Source organism: Muscardinus avellanarius, assembly GCF_963383645.1.
Source record: "Muscardinus avellanarius genome assembly, chromosome: 1".
Lineage (NCBI taxonomy): Eukaryota > Metazoa > Chordata > Mammalia > Rodentia > Gliridae > Muscardinus > Muscardinus avellanarius.
In genome coordinates this window covers 37,776,583-37,790,174 of record NC_137786.1, presented here as the reverse complement: position 1 = coordinate 37,790,174, position 13,592 = coordinate 37,776,583, and the positions used below count along the sequence as shown (strand labels likewise).

The following is a 13,592-nucleotide window of genomic DNA, read 5'->3' as shown; positions in this document are numbered from 1 at the left end:
TTTTTCTTGTAGTACTGGGGGTGGAACTCAGGGGTTTTCTACCTCTGGGCTATATTCCCAGACCTATTTTATACTTTATTTGGAAACAGGGTCTCTCTAAGTTGCTGAGAGCCTCACTAAGTAGCCGAGGCTGGCTTCGAACCTGCGCGATCCTCCTGTCTCAGCCTCCCAAGAGCAGGGATTACAAGCGTGCGCCACCACGCCCGGCTGCAATGTAAATTATTAATAATAACTCCTGCCACTGATACTTCTGATAAACTAGACACTATGAGGTAAATTTTAGATTATAGGCTGGCAAATTATGGACTGTGGGCCAACTCTGAATTGCTGCTTGTTTTTGTAGATGGAGTTTTATCTGAACACAGCCATGCTGATTCACTTATGAATCATCTCTGGTTGCTCTCAACCACAGTGGTAAACTCAATGGTTGTGACTCAGATGTATGGCCTTGGATGCCTAAAATTTTTACTATCTCACTCTTTGTAAAATAAGAGTTTTTTTTTACTTCTTCAGTAAAAATTTTATTTAATTCTTAGTAAAGATTTTATTTAACTCTTACAACTATCAGAGAGGCAGATAATATTATATGTGCAAAGGTTTGAAAAATTAAGGAACATGCCCAAACTATGCACTAACACTTGACAGAGTACCTGATTCCAGACATAGGTTCCTGGCTTTCTTACACTGCTGTGTTATTTGGTTGTGAACTTCCAAATGCATATTTAAAAATTTTAAAAACATAGCAAAGATTCCCAAATGTCTTCTGTTGATTTTGTGATGTACGCCTCTCCTTTTTTTGTGGTTTGTTTATAGTTGTGGTCACCTTATGTCACAGTGCCTTTCCCTGAAACCTCAAGGATCCAACGGTCCAAGTTGGTCATGCAGATGGGTGAAGCAGGCCAATTGCAATGCGATTCTGATTGTGGCCAACTGGAGTGTGTATGTCCTTCCCATATGGGACAGCTGGTTCTCCATTCTCACATGTGTGCTATGTAGGAAGAGCCACTTAATTTTAGGTGTTAAAGATAATCCAGAAATCTGGATTCTTGTGTGAAACTTCTTTATTTTGTAATCATTTTGTAGCAAAGTCCTCACTTCAAAATAAAAATAAAACAAAATAGCAAAACATAGATCTGTGATCCGAATTTGGTTGTTTCCCACTTCTGCTTTGTGCCGAATTCAATAATTTCTTTCCTTAATAATAGCTTGATGGCTGAGTGGGCCATGTGGTGGGAGTTAGTATAAAGATAACCGGGCTTGAAACTGTTTCTGAGATTATGATTTCATGTTTATAATTCAAATATGAATCAAATCATACATTTTGTGAGCACTGACAATTATCTCGATTAAAGTAGCTTGGATAATGAATCATGACACACAAAATTTCAGAGACATGTGGGACTTGAATTCCTTGATAGCCTTGAAGTCCCGAGGAAGACTCACACAATATGTTTTATTTCCATACCATATGACAACTATTTTGTATCATTTCCTACTTTCATCAGGATATACAAATTTACACATTTATAAGGCTTTTATAGAAAATAAAATGAATTATTTTCTACAAAGAATGCAATTTAGTACAGAAAATTGGGAACTCAATAGATTTAAAACTAATTTTGAAATTTGGTGATGTTGACCAAGTATTACAGATTACTGGTTTAATATTTATAGAAAATTCTCTTTTAAACAAAGATTGACATAGTTTTTTGATCCCAATACTGTAGGTAATACAATTAAATGTCATAACAAATTTTCTTAGCTTTCACAAAGACTCAAAATTGTCTGTTGAGAGCAACTAATGTTAAGAGCAATTGACAACTTTACTTATATAGTGGGTTAATCAACTATACTTATAAATGAACCCACCAGTTATAGAGAAAAGTGAACTTAAATTAATCAACAGAATAATGACTCTTGCTCATATTACATAAATGCATAAACTCAAATCCTTAAATATATTCCTTTTTATCAAGTAACCCAAAATGGGATTGCTCCAATTTGTAATACTTGTTTTTGTAAAATGGAAATGTTACTAAACATTTATGTGCAAAATAAAAAATTGTTCAGAGTAATTTTTGCTCTCCCATTGTTTTTTTTTTTCTTTCTTTCTTTTTTTTTTTTTTTTTGGTGGTACTGGGGGTGGAACCCAGAGGCTTTCTACCTCCTGGCTATACTCCCAGACCTTTTTTTGAATATTTTATTTGGAAACAGGGTCTCACTAAGTTGCTGAGAGCCTCACTAAGTAGCTGAGGCTGGCTTCGAAACCGTGCGATCCTCCTGTCTCAGCCTCTCAGGCGCAGGGATTACAAGCGTGCGCCACCACGCCTGGCCATTGTTTTATTTACAAAGTTGAAAATAAAATGCTACTGAAAATAACCTGTTTTGCATTCAGTTGGAGACTTTTGACACTAGAATGGCTAGGATTATAAGAATTCTTTCTAATAAAATTATATTTTGAAATTCACAAAGGCTGGGCTACCTTAAAAAAATCAAAAAATGTTATACAGTAATTCACAAAGATGGCATATTCATTTTTAGAAATCAGGAACATCCACACAATACAGGAGTGTAGTTACCCTCATTCCAACAGAAGGAACATTATTAACCCATTAGATTTTAAATCTTTTAAATGTAAGATGCTGGAAAACTATATCAATCATTTCCCTTATATTTTGTATACAGAATTCTGGTAACGTGCACATAGTTTTAAATAAATAGAATGACAGCATCTTATGGTTTAAAGATGATATAACCCAAAACCCTTATAAAACCAATGAAAAAGTGGAAGAACAGAGAGGTGATGGGAATGCAAACAACATCACACAGCAGCTGAATAACTGGAACCCAAGTCTTTTGACCTCCCTCAAATTAATAAAAATCTCTTCAAACTTAGAATTTCAGCTACAAATGCAGGTAAAATAAAAAATCATAAATATCCAAATAATTTAAATAAACCAATTTACTTGAAATAACCACCATGTGAAGCTTTAAAAAGTTTTACTAGACTGAATTGTCTCAATGGCTCTAGTTTGCTGCTTAAGTTTGCCTGTGCTGAAGGACTGCATTAAGCTCAACCGAAGACCCAGTGATGGTTTTGGGTCCTGGTGTGAATGGGCAACTTGTTAGACTTGAGGGGAGAGGGTAGCTTTTGGATAAGATGATGCCTATCACAAGAATTGTAAACTACTAGCCCGAGCCTCTTAAGGCTTCATACAATTTCCCAAGTAGTTTCTATACCTGGAAGTTCTCTAAGATGAACACAATAAATCAAGTGTTATAGAAATGTTAAAAATACTACCGGAGACAAAGATTTTTTTGGGTTAATTAAAATTTCTACTAATAACGAGCAAGAGAAAATATCAAATAACACATGGAAATACACTAATAAAAACTTGAACAACTTGCAAAAACGTATCCAAGAAGACTATTTCACACCTACCTTTGCTGTTGGGAACATATGAGTATGAATAGCATCACTGTTAGCCCAGAGATAACAAAGATAATGATTAAGAACCATGGAAACTGGAAATCTGAAACACACAAGGATATTTCACTCTCAGAATTATGAATAGTGGAAGCAAAGTTTACATTTTACTCTCCTTTCCACATAAAAATATTTGCCTAGTAAAGTCAGTGATTTCAGTTGAAAATCATGAAAAGAGAATGGATAATTTAAGTGTCTTATGTGTTCAAGGATTTCATCAAGGGCTTCCTCTAGACAAAAACTGTTGTCCATTAAAACTAACTAAATAATGCTCATTTGATTTCTTTATTATTATTTATTTATTCTTGCAGTACTGGGGATGGAATCCAGAGGCATTCTACCTCCGAGCTTATTTTAATATAATATTAATTTTTACAATATAAATATTGTAATTAACTAGACTTTAGAAAAATAGTTCTGGAAGTTTTCATCTGAGTGCTATTTAGTGGGCTTTCTACCTGTTCAGTAAATGCAGAAGTATAAATTTAATTTCTCTGTAGCTTCCGATTATTTCATTAACAAAGCTCAAGTCCTTATATGAGATGGGTTATAGCCAATTCTCATTTGAGAGGGATAACATTATGACACCTACTGTTCTCTACTGATCAGCCTCTTTTAGTCTCTTGAAGTTTTAATTCTATTAAAGCTGTAAGTCTCAGCCCAGCCTGGTGGCGCACGCTTGTAATCCCAGCATTTGGGAGGCTGAGACTGGAGGATCGTGGTTCACGGACAGCCTCAGCTACTTAGTGAGGCCTTTTGCAACTCAGTGAGAACTGGTTTCAAAATAAAGAATAAAAAGTAGGGCAGGGGGTGTAGCTCAGAGGTCGAATGCCCCTGGGTTCCATCCCCAGACCCGAAAAAAAAAATTGTAAGTCTCACTTTTTACAACTTTGTCTTTGTGGTTCTCCTATATAGAATCTGAAAATATTCCATATCTACTTGAGCATGATTAGCACACCACTGATTAGGCTTTGCTCTAGATAAAAACCACAGTCCTGTACTGGGGTAGCCAGTGGAAGTGAGTACCGGCTACTGACTGCTCTGAGGCAGTATGAGACTTTCTCTTAGATATCACAGACACATCCATCTATATAGATTTAGACTTTCTTCAATAAACATTGGGAAAACATTTTTTTCTGATTTTAAATGCAAAACAAAATCACTGTAGAAAAAGAGATATAGAAAAGATTTGCTGAAATTCCACTATCCAGATATTACGACTGCATTCCCCATCTAAATTTCCACCTACCCCAGGACTTTCCTCAAGTGAAATAATTTAGAAACTAATCCTTCTGCTTTTGCAATGTATGATACTTGTTATAGAGAGCAAACTTACAGCCTTTCACCTTGAAACTGAATGTTAATGCATTACAATCTGGACAACATGCTAACAGGGTAGGCATGTATTAACTGTGATATTAACAAAAGTTGTGTTAGCTACCATTATATTTTTTTTTACCTTCTTCACATGCCAATGGGCTCATCTGAGGAAGTGTTACATAGAGCACTTCACTGAACTCGCCATATTTGTCAGAGTTTCGTTGTCTGGATCTTACACGCACTTCATATTCTTTATCCAGTCTTAAGGAGTACACTGGAACTGATGTTAACAACACAGGGTCCATCTTTAAAGACAAAATATAAAAGCTTATGGTGAAAGAGTCAACAGCTTGATGCAGTAAACTCAGGAAGTTCTCCCATTTGTATTCAAAATAGATTTCTATAAAGTGAGTACTATTTTAAAATGCCTAGTGGGAGTACGCCATTTAAAAGAAGACTGAAACAAATTATGTAAAAAAATATTTTCTGTTAAAAGGATGGGTCTTCAAATTTGTTTAGATATAAGCCCAAATATGTGATAGATTTTCTTAAAGAAATGCAGTTATATCTTTTTATTGGGTAGTCAGATATTCTACCAAGATTAAAGTATAATAGAAATTTTATGAAGAATGCCAGAACTATAAAGAAAATTACGGAAATGTTGTCTACTTCTCTGGAGCATTCCATTTTTGTAAGAAGAAAGACATTAGAAAAGAAAAAACAAATACATTCCCACACCAAAACAAACCAGAGCCATAAGAAAGTTACATATCTGTGCTCTGTTCCTTGGAAATTCTGGGTAGTCATTTATTCATAATCATAGATTTGGAAAGGGTCCTAAAAAGCAAAGTTCCCTTTATTGAACTTTCAGATAATTGCATTAGAAGTAACTATATACTTTATCTACTCATTCCAGAAGGCTCAAATCTTCCTCAAAATAGTGTGCTGTTCAAAATCCACAAAGAAAAGTGGAGGCCTTTGGTAATGAGCATCGGAATCTCCCAGCCCTCAAAGTCAGGATATATAAATTTTTTTTACCTCCCCAGAAAAGGGGAGTAAAATTACTAGACTTTTAAGACACATTGCTATCTAAGAGGTAAACTAGTAATGATGTTTTCCTCATGTCAAATACTTGAAGCAGGCTCAATGTGCTTTTTATATATATTGGGCAGAACACCTTGTTCATGTTTATAGAAAACTCAGAACATTCACTTTTTCAACAGCATGGACTTTCACGTAAATAAAATCCTCATAATTTGTTTTATTAAGTCAGAAGCAGGGCCTTCAGCATATGAAACAAATTTTTCTTTCATCCAAGTTAGATTCTACTTACAACATGCTGCTTTTTCCTGTAAATGACAGAGTGTGTTTGTCTCTTTAGCAGTAGCCTCTGAATACATGCAAATATTTACATGCTTAAAGGCTTTCTCTAAAGCAGGATTCTAAATACTAAACGTACTTCATTATTAGTCTTAAAATATGTTTATAAACCAATATTTATCATCTTGGAACTTTTATTTCTGTTATCATCACCAGTATTACTATAGGTTTGGCTAATGACACACCAAAATAGGACCCTCAGTGATGTAAGTGACACTCTCGTATTCTTTCTTTCATCAGTAACTTCAAATTCAAACTTTCTCGTGTGACTCCCACCATACTGCTCTTGGACTATGTGGGGCCACCAATTTTTCACCCAGTCCTTAGTGAGAATATGGTGTATTTCTGATGTTCTAAGTCTTCCTGGTGCTTTGCCCTACTCTACCTGCCAGATAATATACCTCTTCTATTACTTATTATATCTCACTGTCCAAATGTATTTCCTTTCTGAGAAGAAGCCTTTAGTTTTATGTAATTTCATTTGTCTATTTTTGCTTCTCCCCTCCCTGTGCTTTTGGGGTCTTATTAAAAAACTGTGCCTGTTCTAGTGTTCTGAAGCATTTCCCTAAATTTTCTTCTGATGGTTTTATGGTTTTAAGGTCTCACATCCAATTATTTAGTCCACTTTGAGTTGACTTTTATAACTGGTGAGAGCTAAGAATTTAGTTCTATTATTTTTCATGTAAATATTCAATTTTCCTAGCACCTTTAATTAAAAAGACTGTTATTTCCATGGTACCATTCTTAGTATCTCTTCAAAAACTAGTTAGAAGCTGGGCATGGTGGCACACCCCTGTAATCCCGGTGCTTGAGAGGCTGAGACAAGGGGATCACAGGTTGGAGGACAGCCTCAAGCAAGCAGTGAGACTCTCGTCAACCTAGTAAGATCCTGTTTCAAAATAGAGCTAAAATTGGGCTGGAGGTGTAACTTGGAGGTAGAATGCCCCTGGGTTAATTACCCAGTACCCTTCCCCCACCACCACAACACACACACACACACACACACACACACACACACACACACACACACAGAGTTGGCTATAAGTGTGTGTAGGTTTACTTCTAGGCTTTCTAATCTATTGGTCTATGTGTCTATTTTTATGCCAACACAATGCTATTTTGATTACTATAGCTAGTATATTTTAAAGTCAAACAATGTCATGGCTCCTTCTTTGTTCTGTTTGCTCAAGATTGCTTTGGCTATTTGAGGTTTTTGTGGTTTTATACAAACTTTAGAAACTTTGTTTTAGTTCTATGAAGAATGTTATTGGTATTTTGACAAGGATTGCATTGATTCTGTAAATTGTTTTTGGTGGTATGGACAGTATTCATTTTTCCAACCTCTGAACATGGAATGTCTTTTCACATTTTGGGTTGTTCTCCTCAATTTCTTTCATCAATGTTATAGTTTTTGTTGTAGAGACCTTTGATTAAATTTATTTATGGATATTTTACTGTTTGGTAGCTATTATAATTTCTAGTTTAGATAGTTTCTTGATTGCTACTTCAGATAATCCACTATTATAAATTAAAGCATATACACAGCTAATGGTTTTTAATATGCTAATTTATTTAATAGTTTTTTGAGGAAGACTTTGGAGTTTCATATATATAAATGTGTGTATATGTGTGTGTCTGTATATATGTGTATATGTATGAGGTCATGTCATCTGCAGTGACAATCTACTTCTTCTTTTCCAGTTTAGATGTCCTTTATTTTTTCCTCTCATCTGATTCTCTGGTTAAAACTTCTAGTACAATCTTGAATAGAATTGTTTAAACTGAACATCTTTGTCTTGCTCCAGATTGTACAAAGTTTCTAGCTTTCACCATTCAGTATTATGTTAGCTGCTAATGTATATATGGCTTTAATTATGTTGATGTGAGTTCCTTCTATACCTACTTTTTTCAGAGTTCTAACCATGAGGAGCTACCAGGTTTTAACAAGGGCTTCTTTTGCTTTTGTTGAGATGATTATGCAGTTTTTGTCCTTTATTTTGATAATGTGATATATCAAACTTATTTATTTGCATGTGATAAGCATCTTTGTATCCCTGAAATGAATCTCACTTGACTATGATGAATAATCTTTTTTTTTTGGTACTGGAGTTTGAACCCAGGAATGCTTTAACTCCAAGCTATACCCCAACCCTTTTTATTTTTTAATTTGAAACAAGGTCTTGCTCAGTTGCTGAGGCTATCCTCTAATCTATAATCCTACTGTCTCAATCTCCCCAGAACTGGGATTACAGATGTGTACAACCATGGTGCCTGGCTTGAATAACCTTTTTAATGTGTTAGTAGATTGTTTGGTAGTCTTTTGTTAAGAATTTTTGCATCTATATTCAAGGATATTGGCTTGTAGCTCTCTCTGTTTTTTTTTTGTTACATAGAGCATGATCTTATAGAAAAAATCCTAAAGACTCTATGAAAAAAAACTATTTCAGTAAATTTGTGGAGTATGAAATCAACATACAAAAATCAGTAGCATTTCTGTAATACAATCAACTGTCCTAAAAATAAATCAAGAAAATAAAAAATCTCATTTACAATAGTTACAATAAGATATTGAGGAACAAATTTAACCAGGAAGGTAAACTATTTCTATATTGAAAATAACAAAACATTGAAAAATGAAAGAAGATACAGATAAATGGAAAGAAACTGTGTGTTTACAGAGTTGAAGAATAAATGTTACTAAACTGTTCATATTGTTCAAAGTGATTTATAGAGTCAGTGTAATCCCTATGAAGTTCCTATGACATTTTTCACAGACATAGAAAAATGATCATAAAATTCATATAGAATCAGAAAGGCCCCTAATAGGCAAAGCCATCTTAAGTAAAAAGAATAAAGCTGAAGGCCTTATTTTACCAAACCTCAAAATATACTGCAAAACTAGTGTAATAAAGGCAGCCTGGTATGGACATGTAAACAAATAAATCTAGGCACTTATGGCCTATTGAATTTTGACAATAATGCTAAGAACATATTATGGAAAAAAGGGAATCACTTTAGCAAATAGTGTTGGAAAATCTGTAAATCCAAATATAGAATGAAATTACAGTCTTACCTCATACTGTATATAAAAATTAATTAAGATATATTAAAGACTCAAATGTATGGCCTGAAACTATAGAATTGACAGAAGAAATTATAGGAATAAAGCTTATTGACGTTGATCTTGGCAATGATATTTTTGAAAATGACTTGAAAAGCACAGGAAACATGAATTAAAATAGAGAAATAGTATTATATTAAGCCAAAAGGGTTCTTTACAGCAAAGGAAACAATCAATGAGGTGAAGAGCCAACCCATGGAATGGGAAAAATACTTTCAAAGCAATATCTTATAAAGAGGTTGATATCTAGAATATATAAAGGGCTCAAATAATGCAATGGCAAAAGACTACAGAATGGGCAAATATCAGAATAGACATTTCTCAAAAGAAGATAATTCAAATGGATGACAGGTATATGAAAAAATGCTCAACATCACTAATAATCAGAAAATGCAAATCAAAACTACAATGAGATATCACCTCACTCCAGTAAGAATTGCTATTACTAATAGACAAGTGATAAGTATTGGCAAGGATGTGGAGAAATGCAAATTCCTTCCTACTGTTGGTAGAAATTAAAATTACCATCATTATGGAAAACAGTAAAATGGTTCACCAAAAATTAAAAATAAAAGTACGCTATGATCTTAAAAATACAGTAACAATTTCATATACACAGTAATGAAATAAATATCTTGGAGAGGTATTTGTACTTTTATGTTAATTGTGCCCAGCACAGTGCCTGTGACAATATAGTTATTCCATGTCTGTTACTGAATAAATGTTTGATTTTAATTTGGATTCAGAAAGTTTTGTTTGACTTAAATCTAACTAGCCTTTTTTTTTTTTGCACCACATTACAGACCAGATATCTATATTAAGATGACCCATAAAACAGAACCTCAAAGCCTGGTTTTGTACTGTTCAAAACTTTTCAAACTTATTTTCCCTCTAATGACAAAACTGGCTTCTTTTTCACTGGTTCAGTGAATGGACAGGGCCTGGTGTCTCAAAATTCTGGGAGTGAGTTCTGCCAGGCTGCTGGGTACAACCTGATGCCTGGCCAGAAACTGCTGGGTTTGGCCAGGGCTGTGGTTAGACTGATTTAGAATTAGTTATATTGGGAGAAGCATGGTAATCCTGTTTTTCTCCTTGTTGTGAGTCATTTATCTAAGTACTGAGTTCCCTTACACTTGGCAAGGAAGTGAGGGATTCAGAGGCCAACCTGCCTACAGAAGAACCTCTTAGCTCAAGTCTTCTCTGGAGTATGTGGCAAAATATCTTTCTGAAACCTCAGAGGAACAAATTCCCTCCCTCCGTCTCTCTTCTGAAGACATCCAAGAACTGATTTAGTAGTGGTCTTGTGAGCAGCAGCAATTAAAATTATGCAAGACTATTTAGCCATAGTCCACTATTGATCATAATCCTTCTCATGTTCAATTGTATCACCAAAGACAGCTAAGTGGTTAGAGTATAGAATTTTACCCAGCTGGTAAACTCAACACCAAAGGTGAGTAGAGAAATCATTTTCTTTTCCTCCCATAGTCTTCCATCTCTATAAACTTCATATAAGCATCTGGGGCATTACAGTTATTTTATTGTTTAGATCAGTTTTCTTCCAACAAGGAATTATGGGGCAAATCGCATGGAAATGTGGGATTAGGTCAAAAGGAGAGTAAACACACATGGGAGATAGATTGTTGTAATAGGAAGAAGAAAAGTCAAAGCATAAGATGTAGTGGCACCCTACCATTTTCCATTGAGTTTCATTGACTTCTTTGTATTGAAGTTCGTACTCCAGAACTATCCATCCCTTCTGAACATCTGCATTGGGTGGTGGTTCCCATCTTACTTGGATATCTGCATGAATCCCGGTTAAACTGATGTTCAGCAAAGTCCAGTTGAGGCCAATGGGTGGGTCCGGTTGCACTGTGCAATTCAACAGAGAGTTAGTACCCAGACAGGCACAACCTGACAGTAATGGAGTGCTTTCCTCTGAAGAGACAAAATTACTTTTTACATTTTATACATTAAATTCTTCTGATATTCTTCTTATTATAATTCTCACTTTATAAGAGAATGTTGTTTTTATTGTAAGGATGTGTTGTTTTAAACTTTTAAAATATCCTCTTCATAAATTCCTTTTTGAGCCCCAAATCTGATATGTAACTTTTTTTTGAAAATCTGCCAAGTTTTATATTTCTTTTAGCTCCAAAAAGCATGAATTCTCTGATATTTTGGCAAGGTGCAGAGAGCAAGAAAGACCTCAGTATTTAAACATAGCTGATTTTGAACTAGAGGTAGAGAGCTCTTTTTCCTTTCAAATTGAATGATAGGAGGGCAAGGAACCTCAATTAATTTCTACGCTGCTACTGGACAATCCTTATGACTGTCCTGAAACTACCCCTTAGTTTTGATGTCTTCCTGATCCGGTGTCAGTTTCTTCAGATTTAAGGAGGCATCACACTGCTTTCTTGAATTAGTAATGATTCACCAACTTCTGTCCTTTGCTTAATGCTCATGTTAAAAACTTGAGTAGTATTTCTAGGTTTCTATTGGTATAGTCTACATTCTTAGATAAATCTTTTACATTTTTATTAGAATCACCAAGATCACAGTTTTAGAGAATAATGAAGAAAAATTTGAGTTTTAAAGCTAAATTTATATTCTAAGTAGATCTAAGTAAAATATTGCTAGTTAGGTCTTATTACAGAGGCTTTTGAAAATCACTTGCAAATCACCAAGTAAAATTTGCTTTCTTTTCTACCATACTTAGATGGTCACTTAGAGTGTTGAAAGTCTGGGTTTTCATAGTTGATCCCAGATAAGTGTATAGATATATGCTGTGAGGAGCTCTTATTGGTTGCCAAATTTGGTAAAGGAAAAAGTTCTTGTGTTGACCCAGAGTGAAAGTAGACCTTACAATGGGAGAGGATGCTGATGGACACAGTGGGGTGGCTAGCACCTTAAAAACAATAGGGGAACACTGTCCCTAAGCAGTAGTCAGATATACATGACTACTTTTTGAAAATTAAATTTGAATGATGTTCAAACTATGTATGCTAAGCTCATAATGGCAGTAATGTTTCGCCCTTCTGGGTTAGTTGGGAATTAAAAAATCTAGATAATCAAAGCTTAACTATTTAAGAAACTAATCTACAAAAGCAGTTTTTGCTGAAAACTTTCTAAAATGTATTACTCGTTTTGTATCTCAAATTTTTCCTTTTCTACTTTGTTGAGGGTACTGGGAATTTGATCTAGGGGATTTAACCTAGGGAGAAATTCTATCTCTGAGCTATACCTCAGTCATTTTTATTTTTTATTTTGAAACAGGTTCTCGCTAAGTTGCTGAGGACAGCCTAGAACCTGTGATCCTCCTGTCTTAGCCTCTAAGTACTGGAATTACAGACACGTGCCACCAAACCTGGCTTAATTTTTTTTTTTTTTTGTATTGGTAATTGAACGCAGTGTCATTCTGCCTCCAAGCCACACCTCTAGCCTTATTTTTATTCTTTAAGAATTTTAAAGCACATAGGATTTCTGGGAAGATGGTGACTGAGGGAAGCAGCACATGTCAGTCCTGCTGATACCTGATTTCCATTGCCTTGGAAACAGAGTTCTACAAAGCCAGAAAATAATACCAGTCGAGGAATAACAAGATAGGTACAAGGCTAGGGGAAAAGAAAGGTTAGAAGACTGATCAGAGAGCAGAAAAGAAACCCACCCGCCTTGCGGCAATTTGTCTCATGGCACCCAACTCCAGAGACAAACAGAAAAACACCCAAGGGCCTGAAGTGAGCAGTTGCAGATCTTCGGAGTTGTAAACTATCAGTTCTTCCTGCACAAACACCAACTGCAGCTTCCAGTGGTGGTGGCTGAGCTTGCTACCCCCCAAGGATCCAGAGCACCAGAGGGGAAACCCACCTGCCTTGTGGCCAGGAGCACCACACCAACACTATCTTGCCCCTCTGCACCTGACTCCAGGGATGAAAAAGAGGGCAACCAGGGACATGAAGTTGGCAGCTGTGGATCATCAGAATTGTGGGTCACCTGTTCTTCCTGTGCAAACATCAGCTACAACTTGTAGCAGTGGCAGCTGAGCTCAACATGCCCTTCAGAGATTCAGATCGGCACTCAAAAACACCTTAAGTGAAGCTGAGGCCCCTGCAAGAGAATGCCCAGTGTGGTGCCCCTAGAAACTCACACAGCTGTGATAAACACCCTGGGTCTGAGACTTTGCAGTTCAACCTGGCAAAGATGGGGATGGAGTCTACAACTTACAACAGTGGCAGCCAAACTTACCACACCTGCCAGAGATCCAGACAAGTGCATAGTAACATCTTT

The 13,592-nt window shown here is 35.6% G+C and overlaps 1 protein-coding gene across 2 annotated transcripts in view; it reads right to left on the bottom strand.

The window, feature by feature from the left end:
- The window catches only part of GHR (growth hormone receptor), a gene marked incomplete at both ends in the record, with an annotated part of 152,160 nt that overhangs the window by 3,062 nt on the left and 135,506 nt on the right, over nt 1-13,592 (bottom strand). For both annotated transcript variants that reach the window (XM_080719650.1, XM_080719649.1), the window contains 3 exons: nt 3,443-3,533; nt 4,947-5,112; nt 10,999-11,177. In XM_080719650.1, coding sequence (XP_080575776.1) covers nt 3,443-3,533; nt 4,947-5,112; nt 10,999-11,177 — 436 coding nt within the window. The remainder of the gene's footprint in view (nt 1-3,442; nt 3,534-4,946; nt 5,113-10,998; nt 11,178-13,592) is intronic.